This window comes from Castor canadensis, chromosome 4, assembly GCF_047511655.1.
Source record: "Castor canadensis chromosome 4, mCasCan1.hap1v2, whole genome shotgun sequence".
Classification (NCBI taxonomy): Eukaryota; Metazoa; Chordata; class Mammalia; order Rodentia; family Castoridae; genus Castor; species Castor canadensis.
The window spans coordinates 53,475,622-53,496,982 of NC_133389.1; the positions used below are offsets into that span (position 1 = coordinate 53,475,622).

General features: G+C 39.3%; 1 protein-coding gene across 1 annotated transcript; it reads left to right on the plus strand.

Moving 5' to 3' along the window:
• The first annotated feature begins 1,790 nt into the window (after nt 1-1,790).
• On the plus strand, nt 1,791-20,067 carry LOC109690400 (uncharacterized). Its single transcript, XM_074072144.1, has 2 exons — nt 1,791-3,460; nt 19,604-20,067. The coding sequence occupies exons 1-2, from the start codon at nt 3,268-3,270 to the stop codon at nt 20,065-20,067; spliced, it is 657 nt and encodes a 218-aa protein (XP_073928245.1). The 5' UTR covers nt 1,791-3,267.
• Nucleotides 20,068-21,361: the final 1,294 nt, after the last annotated feature.

Consider the following 21,361-nt stretch of genomic DNA (forward strand, 5'->3'; position numbering starts at 1 on the left):
GTTGGTTAGATCTACCAGTTGAGCACCAAAGCCTTCAACACATGAGAGTTTGGGAGACACTTTATATCCAAACCATAACACTTGTTTTAAAATATTACCAGACTTTGGATTCTCAGTGGCAGCCATGGTTTCAGGAACTACTGCATCCACCACTGAAAAAGAAAATTATATTGAAGCAAGGAAGATTTATGTTTAAATGCACATATTACCTTCTTTCTCCCCAGTTCCACCACTTACTTAATGGAACTAATTTTTAGTCTCCCTCACCTTAAGTTGTAAAACACAATTTTGAAGTCTATACCTTTGATCTTTGTCATGCCCACCTTCTTAAGTAGGCATTTTACTTAGCCATTCCAATCTTCCATTAACTTATTTCAAAGTAATGAGAAATAAAATAAGTCTATTGAATGTAAGGTTGTTTCACTCATTGTAGCCTGCAAGAGCAGTGAACTGCATGTTTTGGCCTGAAGAGTTTGTGGGTAGGAAGTCCCCAGAGTTACTCAGTTTCTCTAAGCTTTCAGGTAAGGGGTGGAATGTGGTCCTGAGAAACTCAGTTTGCCCCTTCTTTCTCTTGGGAAGCTGTATCTTTCTAGCACTGAATTTTAGGTTGAAAAAGTTTAGGTTCTGAATTCAGAACTATTTGACTTTTTATTACTGAGGTAGTGATACTTGATGAATAGATATTAGTTTGATTTGTCCAGTGAAGGAGTTGTAGGTTCTGGTTATGGTTAACAAGTGAGAAGGAATATTTTTTTCCTCCAGTGAAATTGTAAATAAAAGAGAAATGTAATCAATTCCTCTTTTTCTTTCACTTTAATCAAGTGAAAAGTATTGCAAATGAAAGTATAGTGTAGCAGAATGTAATGATTTCTTTATAATTTAATCAAATAAACAGACCATATGGATAAACACACATGAAAAAGCATTTTCATATAATTTTTTGAGTGTATAATTCCTTTTATAAAATATTAAAACAGGCAAAAATGATTTATGCTTTTATTCTTTTAGGTATCAGACTAGTGCTTAACCCATGAGGATAGAATAGGAGCTTGGTGATAATGGTGATAGTTATACAGGTATGTTCTGTTTGTTGAAATTTACCAATTACACACTTAAGATTTGTATATACTTTTCAGTATGTGTATAATACAAAAAATAACAAAGTGAGACAAAAATAACAAAATGGAACAAAATGTAATCTTTGCCCTCTAGCAACTTGTATTCTATCAGGAAAGGCAACCAAGAAAACTTCCTTTTCTATTGTTTTTCATTCCTTTGTGTAGATTTATGACCCCAGTCGGCATCCTTTTACTTCTTCCTGAAGGAATTTAACATTTCTTGTAGTGAAAGTTTACTGGTGATGAATTCTTTCAGCTTTCATATCTGAAAAAGCCTTTATTTTGCTTTGTTTTTGAAAGATATTTTTAGTAAGTATAGAATTCTAGGTTGATAGGATTTTTTTCCTTTCAACACTTGAAAGATGTCACAACCATTATATTCTTGCTTACATTCCTTCTGACAAGTAATTTGTGGGCATTTATACCTTCCTTATTTTGTATGTGAGGTGCTCCCCTGATCCAAGCTGTTCGTAAGATTTCTTTTTGGCATTGGTTCTGACTAATTTTATTTGATGTGCCTTGTGTAGTTTTCTTTATATTTCTTATGTTTGGGATTCATTAAGCTTCTTGGTTTACAGTTTTTATCAAATTTTGAAAGTTTTAAAATATTCTTCAAATACTTTTTTCTGTTTTCATTCTTTTCCTTCAGGTTTTCCTATTAGTTATGCATTATTAAGTCACTTGAAGTTGTCCTATATCTTAGTGGTACTCTCTTAATTTTTCTAAAATTTCTCTTTTTATCTCTGTGTTTCATTTTGGGTGGTTCACATTGCTATGTGTTCAGATTCACTGATCTTTTTTCTGCAATGTCTGATTGGCCAGTAATTCTTTCCTGTGTATTTTTAGTTAAGACATCCTAATTTTCATTTCTAGAAGTTTCATTTGAGTCTTTAAAAATAGCTTTTATATTTTACATATTTTTTGAAAATATGACATGCAGATATAACTCCTTTTATGTCCTTGTCTGTTAATTCTACTGTGTCAGGAGTAGGTTGGTTTCAATTGTTTGATTTTTCTCCTCATTATAGACCAAATTTACCTGCTTCTTGTCATGCCTTATGATTGGATTTTAAGTTTTTCCTCTTTGGGTTTTGGATATTTATATATTCTATAAATACTGTAGAGCTGTGTTGAGGATTGCAGTTAAATGATCTGGAAAACAGTTTGATTTGTATAGCTTTTGCTTTTAAGACTTGTTAGGTAGGGCCCAAAAAGTATTTAGTATAGAAATAATTATTACCAGTACTAAGGCAAGACCCTGCTGAATATACTATCCAGTGCCCCATGAATTACAATTTTTTTTTCCCATCTGGCTTATGGGAGTAGGCACTATAGCCAGGCCTGTATGACAGTGGGAATTATTCCTCTAATCTTCTCAAATAGTCTTTCCCTGTCTAAGAATGGTTCCTGTAAGCTGTGCTGGTCAGTGCTTTGGTAAATACTTGAAGGGGATCCTCTGCAGATCTCTGCAGTTCTTACTCAAGGCAGTTCTGGGTCCAGAGTCTTCTCTTGTACTTCTGACTCTCAGCTCCATTCCCTCATCACAGGAAGTCTGCTGGGTTCTGCCTTAATTTCCCCTCTTTGCACAGCCCTGGAAACTCTGGGGATAGTAAGCCAGGGAAACTGCAGAGCTCTCCTTATTCTTCTTTTCTCAGAAGTCACTGTCCTTTGTTGCTTCATTTCCAGTATCTTAAAAACCACTGTTCATTTTTTTGCTTGATGTAGAGGGAACATGAAATTCAGCCCCTGTCATCCTGTCATGGCCAGAAGACAATATTTAACTGAATATCTATTATTTTAAAAAAGTGAATCTCACTTGAGCCCAATGTTATTTCCCATATGTCACTTATATTTTATAGATATTATATAATATTGCTTTGTTACAGGGAGATGGTTGAATCACATTGCATTATTTAAGATAAAGCATTTCACTGTTTTTTGGAAATATTTTCTGAGTCACTTAAAGGGAAACTGTTAACCACAAGCTGACTTTGTCAAGAATCAGGAAGTATTATGAGATCAGCATTAGATTAGAAGAACATTGTGAGTAGGCAACTGTGTATTCTATGTGTGTGATTGGAAAACGTACTTGTCAGAATTGTTCGCCTGGGTTGATTTATTGTATTGAGCTTCTTCATCATTTGGTGTGATGTCAGGTGCCAATGGTACCAGGAGCTTACAACCAAGTACTCAAATTGCTTTAACATTTTTAATGTCTACACTAGCTTTTGCTATAATGCTAGGAAATGCTGTGGTCATATTAGCTTTTGTGGTGGACAAAAACCTTAGACATCAGAGTAATTATTTTTTTCTTAACTTGGCCATTTCTGACTTCTTTGTGGGTAAGTTACATGTCTTTATTTTAAAAAATATTTTTCAATTACGATTTATTTCTAAAACCTTAAAATAAACTCTTGTTATTTCAGGAAAACTTACGAAATGGAGGGGAATTAAAAAACAAATTTAAATGTTAAAATTCTAGGAAGGAGGTCTATGTGGCACTTTAAGGGAATATTATATATAGGCAAAATAGTGTGATAGGGAAGTTTTCATTGAAAACAGTTTGTTTTCTTTTTCTTGAATGAAAATAAATCCAGAAGAGTTCTAAAATTGTTTTAATGCAAGAGATACTTGTTTTTGGAGTTATTTTCCTTGTATGTTTAGATTTATACATCTTCCTTTTCAAGTAATTGTGGTTTCCTAGTAGCATAGTGTTGGAATAACAGGAATAAGATGTATGCTGATGATCAGCCCAGTCAGAAAATGGGATATCCAGGACAATTAAATAGTGTGGCTAATAGTATTATTTTATGATATAGCACAGGATATTATAAAATACACCCAACATTGAATTAACTTGCATGTAATATGATATCATAGGATTATGTAACTGTAAGAGGCCATAGAAATCAAATTTATCTTTTTTAAATATATATATTTTTCAGTCCCTGATTGTTATCACTTTTTCATGGTGCTTTTCATAATAAACTTAAGTGCAGAACTGTCAGTGGACCGTACTGTTTTATAGGAGCTTCTAGTATAATTTAATCTGGTATATTTAGATTATTTTTCTTTATGGATACAGAAAGATTGCATATATGTTAAGATGAAATAAAACTCATAGGATATTTTGTTCATTGCCTGGAGTGCAATGGTTATTCAATGAATGTTGTCCTCTTTTGATTTCTCTACAGAAAAATTTTTACTCCAACCAAATTCACAAATGTTAGTATAGTGTGCAGTTTGTATAAATATTGTTAAGTACACAAATATTTTTAGGTGATCAGAATCTATGGAGAAGTAGGTTCATCTCTTCTCCATGTAGTAGAGCAAATTAAGAGAAATTTGCCAATGCCTATAGCAGTATGGACTAATATGAGACCCTCTTGAAGATGTGCCAGTGCTGTGGGCACTCAGAGAAGAGGAAAAGCACATTTAGTTAGTGGAGTGTGGTACTCAGAATGCACCACTGAAGGATGGATAGAATTTCCATAGCAGACATGAGGAGGAGAGAAGAATTCGAGAGTCAGCAATGGCATGCTGGTAGAAAATCATTGTGCATACGAGTTTGAAGCTTGTGTGCGGACAGTTGAATGGAATCAGTAAGGGATGAAACTGGGATTTATACAGTGAAGGTCTTTAAATAGTAGCATCATGATGTGTATGGATTGGAGCTTATTAAGCAGGCCATATGAAGATTTAAGGATTTTAAAATATGTGAGTGAATTGATAGAGCATAGACCAAAGATGTCTCTCCTGGTGGCACCAGGAGATCTGTAGGAGGTGGGAAAACACATGTGGCAGTGTTCTGAGCTATGGTAAAGGTGTGAAGGATAAGAAGACGGAGTTGGGCAAGAGAAAGAGATGAGAGTGAAAGATTGAATTCTGAGACTAAGAAAGGTAGAGTCCCTCAGTAGAAACAAGGAGCATTTGGGATGGCAGCTATGGTTTTGCTCTTTCCTTGAAAGTTCTGGAGGAAAACTCCTGGCTAGAGAGATTGATTTAGGAGTCAAGGCATAAAAATGACGGAGTCACATACACAGGGACTGACTAAAATAGAATTCTTTTTTTGTGGTGCCAGAGATCAAACCCGGGGCCTTGTGTATGGTAGGCAAGCACTCTGCCACTGACCTGCGTTCCAGCATAGATTTTAATAACCTTTCAGCTTCTCTCAGTTCTGACTCTCTAGTTAACCACCGTTTGCAAGTTGATGTAGATTCTTCCACATCATTCTCAATGCTCACACAAACATGTATAAATACACGTAAATAGCATGTTTATGTAAACATAGAGAATATTCTGTTACAATTATACTTATCTCACTTCCTCTTTCACTTTTAGGTGACACGCAGCAGTTAAAACAGATAATATATTTTGGCTAACCCACTAAGAGTGAGGCCCTGATTAACCTGGTCATAGAGAAGGACAAGGTAAAACCTCTAAGTCTAGGGCCTGGAGCTTTTGAACAAAGATGAGCCCATGTCTAGCCCAACATCAGAATCAAGGCAGCCTCACCATCTAGGACTTGCTCACAACGTGGAGATGTGGCTTGTCTGAGAAGTGGCCATATAGATGGAGTTAATCAGCAGGCCGAGTGGTCACCCTCCACCAGCAGTTGGGAGGGTAGAGGGTTGTCTTTGCTCCTGACAAGAGGAGTCATACATCGCCAAACAAAGCCTCTGCTCATCTTCTAGTCTCATCCTCCTTATTTTCCCCTGCCCTTGCCAGCTTCATCCAGAGGTTTACTTCTTTACCATAGTACTTACCATGACACAAGGATTGGGACAGTGCCTGGGAGCTTTTGTGTAACAAGATTTGAGTTTTCTGGTAGTGCCCTTCTCCTCTGCCATGGTCTGAAGTTTGCCTTTCAACTCTGATCCTGGAGGAACACGGAGGAGGTGACAGGATAGAGCAGGATTCTGCAAGGTTTTCTGCAGCAGCAGTAACCCAGCCATTCTTTGTGTTTGGGGTCAGGAGACCCAGAGCTCCAGAGCCATGTGGTGATGGTAAGACCGATTAGAGCCTCACACAGGACTCGTATTGTAGGCCTTCTAGCCAAACACCCTCTTCTCGCAGGTTCAGAACTGGCCTCCTATTGGCTGTCTAAATTTGTGGTAGCTGAGTAATTAGGCTGAATTTACTGTTGGAAAATAAAGATTTACTGATGAAAAAAATCACTAGCTGTATTAGATGATATATATATGAGCTATATAAACACATCTCATCCATCCTCTTAGCCTGTCTGTGCACTGTTGATATAAATATACATGGAAAAGATACCATCTTTATGTATATTAGCATCTATAGAATTGGTATCATTGATGAACACGTTTGTCTGTGGGTACTTTCTGAACATTTACATGCTGTGTGCGCATTTATGGCCTACACAACCTTGTGATCGATGATCTGGGCAGGAGTTTCAGGGGCAAAAAGTGACTGCTGTCAACAGAGCCTGAAACAGATTTTCAGAATGGCAATGTTTATCTTTAATAGTTTTATGTGCCATTTCAGGATCTTCTCTTGCTCTCTGTATCAGTCTACTCAAGCTGCTATAACATAATACTTTTGTCTGGGCAGCTTATCTAACAGAAATTTGTCCAGGAACAGTTCTGGAGGCTGGGATTTGGTAGATCAAGGTTCTAACCAATTTGGTTCATAATGAGGGCTCTCTTCCTGGCTGGCAGACAGCTGCCTTCTTGTTGCATCCTCACATGGCCACTCTCCGTCACTCCTTATAAGAACACTACCATTGAATCAGGACCCCACCTTTATGACCTCATTTACTCTTAGTTTCTTTCTTGGAGGTCCTGTATCCAAATGCAGCCGTGCTGGGGGGTTAAGGCTTCAACATATAAATCGAAGGGGGAAGATGAACATTCATAACACCTTTTATGCACTCATGGCATCCACATATCCCTTTGTTGGTCCACAGGATTTACTGGGGCTGTACGCTCTCCTCACCTTTTGCTTGCTATTTCCCCATGGAAGGCAGAGCAGCTTCTTAGCTTGCTTGGGAAGAAGAGGCAATTTTAAGCAAACTGGGATAGTCCTAATCTATTCATTCATCCAGTAATTGTTTCTTTTGAAGCAGGTACTCTCTGAGGGACTAGGGATATAGCAGTGAAAATTCAGACAAAAATCTGTGCCCTCATGGTGCATCTATTTGTACTAGTGCAGGGGTGGGGAGACATAACAAACATAAATAAGTAAATAAAATTATATGGCATTTTAGAGGGTTGGTACTGTTGAAAAATATAGCAGGGACTAAGGAGATGGAGTGTGCTGGGGGTGGGGGTTGTGATTTTAATTTTCAGTGCTGGGCTTGTTGAGAAAGATGCACTTGAGCAAATGAAAGGAGTGCTCTAAGGGAAGAGTATTTCATACCAAGGAACAGTATGTGCAAAGGATGTGAGCTAGGAAGGTATGCAGTGAATTTGAGGACATTGCGGGGAGTGGGGGACCTGGCTGCTGTAGACAAAGTCATCTGGAGTTGCAAGGCTTTTCTTTTCATCTTCCTTCCCCTCCCCATTCCTTCACTTCCTTTTTCCACTGTCACCTCCTTCTTTTAACATAGTCTGTTTGTTTTTTGTCACTTTTTTTTGGTAGTATGGGGTTTGAACTCATGGCCTTGTGCTTGTTAGGCAGGTGCTCTACCACTTGAGCATGCCTCTAGCCCTTTTTGCTTTATTTTTCAGATCTGGTGTTTGTTTTTATTTGGGATAGCCTGGGACCACAATCCTCCTATCTCCACTACCCAAGTATCTGAGTTTACATCACTTTCTTTTCTTAATTAGACATGCCAAAGCCTTATGGCTCTATCAAGGAACTGGCTCTTGGCTTTACTTTGCAAGTCCATTTGACCCAGAAGCAAGCTCCAGAGCAGAAGCTGTGGAAATGCTAAAGTGTAGGCATATCAGAGAAATATTTCACACTCACTTTTCTGAAACTCCTTTAAAATGAGCTACAAATATCTCTATTATTCCACAGACAGAGGAACTGAGACTATGAAATTTGTACTAAAGCATCACACAGAACACAAGGTGATAGCAGTGCTTTATTAAAACCAAAGGAATAAATTACAGTGTGTTGTAAGCAAGCTGCTACTTCAAGCGGCCTCTAAAGTTTTGGGTGTACCCTTCCTCTTTCATATAGTTCAGCAAGTGTATGGGAAAGAATATATAACTCAGAACCTTCCTTTAACCTTTAAGTAAGTGGTGTCTGACTTAATGCAAATGATTACTGGCATCTGTAGAAGAAATGAGTGCAGCTGTGGAAAATACTCATGCTGGGAATATTGGAAACCACAACTGCAGACCAAAATATTGTGGCAGTCTGATTTTGAGATACTTTGATTTACCTCAAATAAACCTAGTTATATATTTTGTATCACAGGTGGGCATGTGTGCATGCACACACACACACACACACACACACACACACACATGCCTACCTTGACGAGATGAAAGGTACCATAAGAAAACTTATTATTAAAAACACAATTGGGGCCAGGCACGGTGGTACATTCCTGTAATCTCAGGATTTGGGAGGTTGAGGCTGGAGGACCACAAGTGTGAAGCCAGCTTGGGCTGTATAGTGAGACTTTGTCTCAAAACAAAAAACAAACAAAACCAAAAAACTCATGATTGAAACATGAAACAGTTTATTTGAACTTCACGTAAGAACTGATGGCACAGCTCTTCCTCTCTATGGTGTTCCATCTCTCATCTTGTAAGCAAGCACAGCTAAAAATACTAAATTCTGCTATAATCCAAGCTACTCCAGAGGCAGAGATAGGAGGATTGTAGTTTGTGACCAGCCTAAGCAAAAAAGTTAAGAAGACCTCATCTCAAAACAAGTCAGTGGAGATAGGATGGTGGGGGATAGGATGATAATGGTCCAAGTCCAGCCCCAGCAAAGGTGCCAAGACTTATCTGAAAAACACACTAAAGTCAAAAGGGCTAGAGGCATGACTCAAATGGTAGAGTGCTTGCCTAGCAAGCAACACACCCACTCAGATATTAAGTTGCAAGAATGGTGCAGTACAGAGGGGTTATCTGCATCTGCCTTCACCTTTGAGATGTTAAGAAGCTGCAAGGTTCCTAGAATGGGTAGAAACACAGAAAAATAAAAGGCATGATTGGAAAAGCAAGTCCTAAAGCTCACCTTTGTATGTTGAGTAGACCTAGGTCACATCTCCATGTTTTAGAACCCACTTTGTCCACCCAGAACCATTGTCTAACAATTAGGGGAGTGCTAAACTTCCACTTGATGACTCGTATTTTACTAGCCAGAGGATATGGAACCCACAATAGGACCACCATTCATGACCTTGTCACACACACATCTAACAGGAGGTGCTTTTTTCTTTCTTTAAAAATTTCTCCTGTTTTTATCCTGCTATACTAAAATAAATTCTTGCAAAAATTTCCACTTTGGGAGATTCTCCTTTTTTGTGAGTACTTTGAATCTTCACATTTGTAAATTGAAATTACAAATGTGATATTTACATTTTTCTTTCTCTTTTTATTTTATTGTTTTTCCATTTACTTACATGTGTATACATTGTTTGTGCCACCTCCCCTGCCCCACTTCCAGGCAGATCCTGTTCCACCCTCTTCTTTTCTGATTTTGTTGAAGAGAAAACATAAGAGATAATAAGAAAGACATAGTGTTTTTGCTAGTTTGGGATAAAGATAGCTATACAGAGAGGTTTCTAGTGTTGCTTCCATGCACTTGTGTATTGCAACCCACATTGGTTCATCTCTACCAGACCTCTTTGTCACTTCCTGGTTCCCTTCCCACAGTGGCCTCTGCTATTTTAAGATTACTTTATTCACTCCTCAACCAGGAGCACATCAACCACATTCAAGTTTTAGGTTTCCTTTCCTTTCCTCATTTCTCTCATGCGTGTTCTCTGCTTAGTGTGTGACCCATGTCCAATAATATTACAGCATTTGTTTTGGGTATATAATGTACATATGAGGAAGAACATGGGATTTTTAGTTTTCTGAGCCTTGCTAACTTCGCTTAAGATGATGTTTTCTAGTTCCATTCATTTACTTGTGAGTGATAAAATTTCATTCTTCTTTGTGGCTGAGTAAAATTTATATTGTGTATAAATACCACATTTTCTTGATCCATTCGTCAGTTGTGGGGCGTCTTGGCTGTTTCCACAGCTTGGCTATTGTAAATAGTGCTGCAATAAACATGAGTGTGCAGGTGCTTTTGTTATAACTTGAGTCGCTTTCCTTCATGTATATCCCTAGGAGTGGTATTGCTGGATCATATGGTAGATCTACGTTTAGCTTTTTAAGAAACCCCCATATTGCTTTCTAAAGTGCTTGTACTAGCTTACATTCCCACCAGCAGTGCATGAGGGTTCCTTTTTCCGCACATCCTTGCCAGCATTTGTTTTTGGTGATGTTCTTGATGACAGCCATTGTGGCAGGGGTGAGGTAGAATCTTAGTGTGGTCTTGATTTGCATTTCCTTTATGGCCAGGGATGGTGTGCATTTTTTCATGTGTTTTTTGGCCATTTGGATTTCTTCCTTAGAAAAAGTTCTGTTTAATTCATTTGCCTGCTTCTTTATTGGCTCATTGATTTTGGGGGAGTTTAGTTTTTTGAGCGCTCTGTTTATTCTGGTTATCAGTCCTTGGTCTGATGTATAGCTAGCAAATATTTTCTCCCACTCTGTGATGGTCTCTTCGGTTTAGAGACCATTCCTTTTGTTGTACGGAAGCTTCTTAATTTCAGGTAGCCTCATTTGTCCATCCTTTCTCTTAGTTGCTGGGCTGATGGAGTTCTACTGAGAAAGTCCTTGCCTATTCCTATTCTATGCAGGGTCTTCCCTGCTCCTTCCTGTACTAACTGGAAGGTTTTGGTTCTGATATTATAGTCCTTAATCCACTTTGAGTTGATACCAGTACAGGGTGACAAGCATGGATCCAGTATTAGTTTTCTGGAGGCAGACAGCCACTTCTCCCAGCACCATTTGTTGAACAGGCTGTCTTTTCTCCATCATACATTTTTGGTGCTTTAGTCAAAAATAAGGTGGGCATAGTTGTGTGGATTCATATCCGGGTCCTCTGTTCTGTTCCATTTGTCTTCATATCTGTTTTTGTGTCAGTGCCATGCTGTTTTTATTGCTATGGCTCTGTAGTATAATTTGAAGTCAGGTATTGTGATACCTCCAGTGTTGCTCTTTTTGCTCAATATTGCCTTGGCTCTTCATGATCTTTTGTGTTTCCAAATAACTTTAAGGTAGATTTTTCAATCTCTGTGATGAATGTCATTGGAATTTTGATGGGTATTGCATTGAACATGTGGATTGCTTTTGGTAGTATAGCCATTTTTACTATGTAGATTCTACCAATCCATGAGCGCGGGAGATCTTTCCACCTTCTGTACTCATCTTTGACCTTTTTCTTCAGTGGTTTGTAGTTCTCCTTGAAGAGGTCATTTGCATCCTTCATTAAGTTTACTCCTAGGTATTTAATTTTTTTTGATGCTATTGTAAATGGAATTGTTTTCCTATATTCTTTCTCAATTTGTTCATCGTTGGTGTGTAGAAAGGCTACTGAATTTTTATAAGTTGATTTTGTATCCTACTACATGGCTGAAGCTGTTTTTGGTGTCTAGAAGTTTTGGGGTGGAGTTTTTTGGATCTTTGATGTATAGGATCATGTTATTTGCAAATAGGGATACCTTGAGTATTTATTTACCTATTTGTATTCCTTTTATTTCTTCTTCCTGCCTTATTACTCTAGCTAGGTATTCCAGATCTATGTTGAATAGGAGTGGAGAGAGTGGGCACCCTTGTCTCATTCCTGAGCTTAGGGGAAATGGTTTCAGTTTTTCCCCATTAAGTATGATGTTGGCTATAGGCTTGTCATATATAGCCTTTATAATGTTGAGGTACATTCCTTATATTCCTAGTATTCTTAGAGTTTTTATCATGAACTGGTGTTGAATCTTATCAAAAGCTTTTTCTGCATCTATTGAGATGATCAGGTGGTTTTGTCCTTGCTTCTATTAATGTGCTGTATTACATTTATAAATTTGCATATGTTGAACCACCCCTGCATCCTTGGGATGAAGCCCACTTTGTGGTGGTGAATGATCCTTCTGATATGTTGTTGGATTTGGTTTGCCATTATTTTATTGAGGATTTTTATATAGATGTTCATTAAGGAGCCTGGCCTGTAATTTTCCTTTTTGGATGTATCCTTGTCCAGTTTGGAGAGGAGTGTAATACTGGCTTCATAGAATAAGTTGGGCAGTGTTCCTTCCCTTTGTATTTCATGGAAAAGTTTAAGGAGTATTGATATTAGTTCTTCTTTGAAGGTCGGATAGAATTTAGCTGAGAATCTGTCAGGTCTGGACTCTTCTTTTTTGGGAGACTCTTTATTGTTGCTTCAATTTCATTACATATTATACATCTGTCTAGTTGGTTAATATCTTCTTGGTTCAGTTTGGGATGGTCATAAGTATGTAGAAGTTTGTCCATTTCTTCAGGGTTTTCCAATTAATTGGAATATAGGTTCTCAAAGTAATCTCTGCTGATTCCCTGGATTTCCTTGGTGTTTTTTATTCTCTCCCCTTTTTCATTTCTGTTTTTTACTAATTTGGGTCATTTCCCCCCTCATTTTAGTCAGATTTACCAGGGGCTTGTCAGTCTTGTTTATTTTTTGAAAGAACCTTTGTTTCATTGATTTTTTTGTATATTTTGGTGGAGTCTCTATTTCCTTAATTTCAGCCCTTATTTTTATTATTTCTCTCCTTCTGCTTGTTTTTGGTTTTGCTTGCTCTTGGTTTTTGAGGAGTTTGAGATGTAGCATTAGGTTGTATTTACATATTTTCTGCTGTTCTTTTGTTGGTGAACTCTAGTTTCAATGCCTTGTGATCAGATAGAATGCAAGGAGTGATTTCTATTTTCTTATATTTGCTGAGGCTTGCTTTGTGTCCTAAGATGATTTATTTTGGAGAAAGTTCAATGGGCTGCTGAGAAGAATGTGTATTGTGTTGTTGCTGGATGGAATATTCTGTAGACCTTAGTTAGGTCCATTTGATTTATGGTGTTATTTAGTTTTAGGATTTCTTTGTTAATTTTTTGTTTGAATGACCTATCTATTGGTGATAGAGGCATATTAAAGCCTCCCACTGCCACTGTGTTGGAGTCTATATGTGCTTTAAAGTCCTTTAGTGTATGTTTGATGAAATTGGGTGCACTGACATTGTGTGCATATAGGTTGATAATTATTATTTCCTATTGATGTATTGTACCTTTTATTTGTATGAAGGGTCCTTCTTTATCTTGTTTGACCAATGTATGTTTGAAGTCTACTTTGTCTGATGTAAGTATTGCTACTCCTGTCTGTTTTGGGGGACCATTGGCTTGGTAAATCTTCCTCTAGCCTTTCACCGTAAGGCAGTGTTTATTTCTGTCAATAAGGTGGGTCTTTTGTAAACAACAGATTGTCAGATCTTCCTTCTTAATCAAGTTTGGCGAACAATGTTGTTTTATGGGGAAGTTGAGTCCATTAACATTCAGTGTTAATATCGATAGATATGTGGTGATTTCTGCAAATGTAGTTGTTTTTGTTGTATAAGGATTTGATTGTATGCAGTCAAATCAGTGCTACTCTCTGATTGCTTATGCTTGCTTCTCCTGGGGTTTGATGCTTCCTGTCCTCTTGTGGTTTTGTTTGCTTTCATCTGTGTGCAGAATTCTTTGTAGAATCTTCTGTAGTGGTGATGTGTGGTCATATACTGTTTTAGTTTGTGTTTATCTTGAAGGATTTTTATTGCTCTGTCAATTTTGAATGATAGTTTTGCGGGATAGAGTATTCTGGGGTTGAAGTTATTTTCATTCAGTACCTGAAATACCTCACTCCATGCCCTTCTTGATTTTAAGGTTTCCGTTGAGAAATCTGCTGTGATTTTGATGGGTTTGCCTTTATGTTATTTTTTTCTCTCTTACAGCCTTCAGTATTCTGTCTCTGTTTTCTATGCTTGTTGTTTGATGATGATATGCCATGGGAGAGTTCTATTTTAGTCAAGTCTGGTATCCTGGAGCCTTCCTATACCTGAATGGGGAAAGCTTTCTCAAGATTTGGGAAATTTTCTGTTATTATTTTATTGAATATGTTATGTATGCCTTTGGTTTGTACGTCTTCTCCTTCTTCAATGCATGATTATCAGGTTTGGTCTTTTGATGTAGTTGCTTTCTTGCATACTCCTTTCACTACTCTTGAGTTGTTTGACTAAGATTTGTTCTGTTTTTTCTTTAATTTCTATTTTATATTTAAGCTCTGATATTCTGTCTTCCACTTGTTCTAGTCTGCTGGAGTGGCCTTCCACTGTGTTTTTTGTTTGACTCTAGGGACTATTAATTTCCAAGATTTCTGTTTGATTCTTTCTTCTGAGGTTTTCCAAATCTGTGATCAACTCTTCTTTTATATTTTGTGTGGCCCTCTTAAATTCATGTACCTCTCTTTTTATAGTGTCCTTTGTTTCACTTTGGTGTTTGTTTAGGTCCTTGCTAAGCTCCCTTATTTGTTTCTGTGTCATCTCGTATTCTTTGTTTTTGGTGTCTTGAAATTTCTTGGTTGCATCTTGTACATTCTGGTTGACCATGTCTAATATCTTGTCCATGAATTTCTCAGAGATTTCTTACAACATTTCTTCTTTGAGGGTTTTTTGTAGGCATCACTGAGTTCCTTACTTACATTTATCATTGTTTTGTTGAGGTCAGGGACTTGGTATTCATTTTCTTCATTTCTCACTCAGTTCTGTATTGAATGATTATTTTGAGTAGAGTGGTTTCCATCCCTTCTTCTTCTTCTCATCACTCTACTTGGTGCTGTGACTCTATATTTTTGGTATGCTAGTTGGTGGATTTGATTTCCTGATTTCTTTCCCTGATTTAATTTTTGTGTTCTGGCTGACTTGGTTGTTAGCTAGGTTGACGTGTTCTATCTGACCCTGGTCTGGATATAATTTAGCACTAATAAGTTCCCAAGTTCAATCCCAGAACAGTTGTTAACATATTCTATAGTAACCCCCTTGATGATAATATATATATATATATATATGGTTGTTGCTGGGTTTTGTGGCCCTTGTGTGTGTGTTTGGGTGTATTTCCATTGTAGTGGAGGGTGTTGGTGTCAGGGATTGCAGGGGGCTGGGTTTGTGTGCAGTTTGTAGAGTAGACTAGTCAGCAGATAGTGAGTGTGTAGGGGTTAGGGGTAGTGTGCTGACAGGTTGGAGGAGACTGAGAGGAGAAGGTGAATACAGGGGAAAGAGTGGATGAAAAGGGGCAAAAAGAGTAGTTGGGAGGGAGAACAATGGATTATAGTACAGGAGAAGGAGGGAGAGCGAAGAGGACGAGAATGGGGATAAGAGAGTAATGATGGTGGAGTTGATAATACAGGAATAAAAAAAGAGAGAGAAAAAAAAGATACACAATAAACAGCGACAACAACAAAAAACTAAGTTCAGGAACTGGTTTGGTTAAGTCTATTAATAAAAGTTCTGGAGTTATTCCTTAGGTGTCCAATCCTGGTATTGGTGTTCAAACGGAAGCTCTGATGTGATCTCACAAGGTGACTGGCTATGAGTGGTATTTTGAATCTTCTGTCCACAAGATTAGTTGGAGTTGTGAGGTGAGGTAAAATTGCCACCTCATGCAGGGTGGTCATAGCTTTTTTCAGCTGGGATTTTCTTCAGCTACAGGTCTGATTGGTCACCTCCTCCCTCAGTGTGGTTGGACAATTCAGTTTTGAGTGCTGCCCTCTGTCCCAGATATGGGCTTTGGGATCCACCTCCTTCCATGCTTTGGGAGGTTATTTTCCCTCTCTTGGCCTTTATGACTCTCCTGATCTCTCCTGGGTGCCAGTGTCCCCTCTAGGAGGTTGGCTTGTCAGCCTGCCTCCGCTCTCAGCCTTTGCTGCTTTATGGTGCATCACTGAGAGTTCAGCACTGAGAGCTCAGTTCCTTGCCATGCCCCTGACAGTTCAGCAGTGAGAGATGGCACTTTGCCCCTCCCCTATTCTCCAGGGCTCTGTCTTCTGCTTGTTGGGAGAAGAATGAAAAGAAAAGAAAAGCAACCAGAGACTTTTTTCCCCATTGCAGGAGCTGGACATGCCTTGCTGGCTGGGTGTGATGGTGGATGCATCTCATCCCTGCCACAGGGGAAGCATAAATAGAAGGATTACACTACCTGACTTCCTCTGCATAAAACAAGCCATTATCTCAAAAATAAACCAAAGAATAAAGGTCTCTAAGTGTGGCTCTAGTTGTAGTGTATCAGACTAGCCAAGTGCCCTGAGTTCAATATCCAGTGCCACTAGAAGGAGAGCAAAAGAAGTTGAGAGACAGAGAGAGACAGGGAGAAGGGGAGGGGGTGAGGGAGGGGGAGAGGGAGAGAACAGGATAGGAGAGGTAACATCTGACACACTGTGGTAAAAGAAACAGGATGATTGAGCACAAACCTAATGGGTGTTCCCTGATAGAGAAAAACAAATCAAAATGGATAGAAAGTTATTCCATGATTATATAGGTGGAGATTCTTCTGAAATTAAAGATCTAAAACTTCTGGTTAAAGCAATATGTGAACACTTAGGAATAAGAGTTCTAGGAAGATCAAGAAAAATCCTGAGGAAATAATTGAACTTCAAGAATGAACAAATCTTAGGAGAATTCAGGCAGAAGACCTATCACTTTTAAGGGGAAAAATACACATATGAAAAGGCAGGCCTTTGACTTCTAACCACAGCAACACAGATGAAGAAAAATCTTAATGTAGTCAGAACATTTTTCACATGTAAAGAAAGTTTTGGGCAATACATTCTTACATGTGTGAAGTTTTGTAATTTTAATATTAATAAAATTTTATCTGACCATATACATAAGAAAGTAACTCCTTTGTTGAAAGGAGAATCAAGGTAAGATTTTTGAATCTGACCCTTTCCCTGCTTCTTGGCTATGTGGCTTGCAGGGTGACAGCACATACCACAATGTGCCCCATCCACCATCCTCACCAAAGCCCAAAGATGGGGGCACCCAGTCTTGGGCTTGAACCTTCAAATCTAAATACACCTCTTTATTTCAAAAGTAGCCCATATTAGATGTTTCATTATTGTGATGATAGCTGAATAAAGACCACCCCTTCCTCCCAGGTGCCACTGAAATAAGTAAAGTAAAAGGAACAAAGCTAAAACAAACAAGCAATCAAAAAAAGAAAACAAAAAAAAAAAGAGAAAATCTATAAGAGGGCAAGACTACTAGGAAGCAGAGAAAGCAAGCACACCACAAAAGGAGATTTCAGTATGGAATATAGAATAGTTTGCAGGAGGACAAAACAGGGGTAATAGCAGATATTAGTGGGAATTGTCCCAAATAAGCCCGAGTTCAACAAATAGGAAGCACTGGAAAGGGAAAGACAGAATGCCAATTCCAGGCTTAGCCTTTGAGAGGACAGGCAGCTTCTGCTTCCTTCCTCTGGGTACTCTTGGAACTCAGTTGTCACCCTGTCTAAAACATAAGCCATACGGAAAGGTAGTGTAGCCAAACTGCTTAGTGCCAGCCACGAACCAATAGACCTACCAGTTATGGGCAGGAGCCTCTGGAACAGCCATGCCCAATGGGATAGCCACATGAAACAGTTGCAGCCCACATCTCACAGAGCTAAAATGTGGCCCAGCTGGAGCCCAATGAAACTATGGAATCATTGCAGGGGGTGGGAAATAAAATGTGCATCATTGTAAGCCACTAATTTTAGGATTATTACACAGCCATAAATAACCAAAACAAAGGCCCAGAGGCAATGTTAGGTGATGAAAGCATCTCATTCCTAAGACCCTGTCTCAAGGGAATAAAGATTTCTATAGTGGTTGGGACCTGTCATTTCTAGTTATGGCAGGAGTGTAAGGTAGGAGAAGTTTAGTTCAGGCTAGCCTAAGCAAAACCTAAGACCTATCTCCAAAACAACCAGAGCAAAAAGAGCAGGAGGAATGGCTCAAGCAAGTAGGGTACCATCCCATCAAATGAGAAGCACTGAGATCAAATCCCAGAAATGCCAAGGGAAAAAAAAATCTCTGTTTAAGGAAAGGGGAAGAAGGGAGAAAAGTACAGGGTCCAGTTCCACTGGCCCAGTGATTGCACTAAGATTCTTTCAGTGCCTGTCATTGCCACTGGGCATTCTTTTTGGTTATTTATGTCTATGTGATAATCCTAAACTTAGTGGCTTAAAACAGTGCCCATTTTATTCCTCTACAATGATTCTCTGGGCTTACTTTGCTAAGATGGGCTTGTTTTCTGCTCCATATCCTGTAGGCTACAGCGTGTTCATTTGGATATCCCACTGGGCCTAGCTTTCCTATGGCTCCTGCTCACATGTGGCAGGGATACTGGTTGGTTCCTGGCAGTTCAGTGGGGCTGTTGACTACAGTTCCTTTCCATGTGGTTTGTGGTATTCACAGTGTGGCAGCTGGGTTCCAAGAGTTCCCAAAGGAAGGAAGGAGAACCTGCCAGTCCTCTGAAAGGCTAAGCCTGGAACTGCCATCCTATGCTTCCTTTTCCAGTGCTTTGCATTTTTTGACTTTGAACTTGGACTTCCCTGGGAAAACTCCCTCTTACACCTGATATTATCCTGCAGACCATTCAATATCTTCCAGGATTACAACTCCCTATGTCGCCTGCTTGTTTTCTCTGCTTCCTAGCACTCTTGGGTTTTTGTTTGTTTGCTTGTTTGCTTGCTGGTTTGTTTTGGTTTTGATCCTTTTACTTATCTCAGTAGAACCTGGCAGGAAGGGGACAGTCTTGGTCAGCTTCGGTCACTATAATGAAATAAGTGACATAGGTTACTGCTAAAGTACAGAGACGTATTTAGTTCCCTGTCTCGGAGGTTCAAGTCCAACGTTGACTGCTTATTGCTTTTTGCCTTGGTGGATGGTAATGGCAGGAGCACAGTATATAGTGGGCAGTCATTTCTAAAACCAGGGAGAGGAGAGACAGAGAGGACAGGCCAGTTCCTACAGTCTTATGTTGATTCTCCTTTAAGGTAGAGGGGTTGTCCTTTCATGTGTGTTTTTCATAAACACTTTATTAATGTTAAAATGACAATGCTCTGATATATGCAAGAACCTATTGCCCAAGCCAATATATATATGCAGTATAAACCATTTAACATCATATTGTATATACTATAAATCATATATGAAACACATTTTGCTGTATTACCATGTGCCGCCATGCTTCACCCTCACTTGCTTACATGCATGAGCGTGCGAACACACTCACACTCACACACACACACTCTCTCACACTCACACACATGCGCACACACACACACACACACCCACACACACACACACACCCACACACACACACACACACACACACACACACACACTCACTCACACTCACACACATGTGCACACGTTCATTCTCGCTTTCCCGCCCTTTTCCCTCACTCTCCTCACAGAGGAGCGGCTCTTTGTGTGCGGTGCATTCTGGGAATCCAGGTCAGGCTCGCTGCCGCCATTGCCTGAGGGGAGCGAGAAGAGGCCACGAGCAGGAGAAAACGCCGGCTTGGCCGCCAGCGCGCAGTCCACTCCACAGCAGCCGCCGCCAGAGAGGCCCGTCCACTCCTTCGCCTGCCCCCTGCGCCGTGCCCCGTGCAGCCCGCGTCTGCGAAAAGGTATGATGGAAGCACTGGTCTTCCTTGACTTTTGTGTTGGACACAGTAACGGTGTTCGTGTGAACTTTGAAAAACCCGAGCTTACTTCCCGTTGTCTGGGAGGAAGGGATGATTTTAAAGCTTTACCTGAATTTGATCTTTTTCACTGTACTGATCCAGTGGTTACAAGCCTAACAGGAAGGACAGATCATTTTGTGATGTTTCCGAAATGGGGAATGTGGATTAAGGAAAGAAAGGCGAGGTCTTGATGACGGCCATTCTATGGCTGCAAGGTGGAATCTTAACAGGGTTTTCTTTCCATTTCCTTTATGGCCGGGATGTGCAGCATTTCTTCGTGTGGTTTTACCCATTTGCACTTCTTCCTTGAAACGCTCTGCTCGTTTCCTTTGCCCTATTCTTCTTTGGGTCATTGAGTTTTGGAAGTTCAATTTTCCGAGTCCCTATATATTCTGGTTATTAATCTTTGTGAGATGAATAGCTGGCAAAGATTTTCTCCCATTCTGTGGACTGCCTCTTTGGGATCTGGTGACCATTGTGTTGTGCAGAAGCTTTTTAGTTTCATGCAGTCCCATTTGTCAATCCTTTCTCTTAGCTGTGGAGCCATTTGAATTCTATTTAGAAACTCATTGCCTATGCCTATTTGTTCCGGTGTATCCCCTGCTCTTTCCTGCACTAGCTTGGCAAGGATGTGGGGAAAAAGGAACCCTCATACACTGCTGGCAGAATGTAAATTAGTACAGACACTCTGGAAAACAATATGGAGGTTCCTCAAAAAACTAAAAACAGAACTGCTGTATGATCCAGTGATACCACTCCTAGGGATATGCCCGAAGAAATGTAAGTCAAGATACAATAAACACTCTTGCACACCAGTGTCTATGGCAGTACTGTTCATAATAGCCAGCTATGGAAACAACCCAGATGCCCTACAACTGATAAATGGATTAAGATTATGTGGGGTGTGTGTGTGTATTGCACTTTTATTCAGCCTTTATAAGGAAGAATGAAACCATGTGATTTGAGGAGAATAGATGCAACTGAAGGACATCATGTTAAGTGAAGAAGCCAGGCTCAGAAAGACAAAGGCTGCATATTTCTCTCTTATGTTGGAAATAGACACAATACAAATACAAGTAGTTTTATGAAAAACGGGTTACACTAAGGGACTGTCACTAAGAGGAGAGGGAAGGGAAAGATGGAAGATGGTGAATGGGACTAATGTAAAAAGGAGAAAAATAGAGGACATGAACCACTTCGAGTTATAAGACATATATACATGGAATGTCACAAGGAAACTTCCTATAGAGCTACCTTAGACAAACAAAAATGTCTTTTTTGAAAAAGGTAGAGCGGGAAGGTAAAATAGGCTGGGTCTGGGTCTTGTAACAATTTGAGGGGGAGGATATAAGGAAAGGGTGAAGGATGCTGATGTAGTAGAAATATTATGTACTCATGTATGAAAATGGAAAAAAATGAGACCTGTTGAACTTATTCCAGGAATGGGAGTAGTGGGGTAAGGGAGAATGATGGATGGGGTGAATT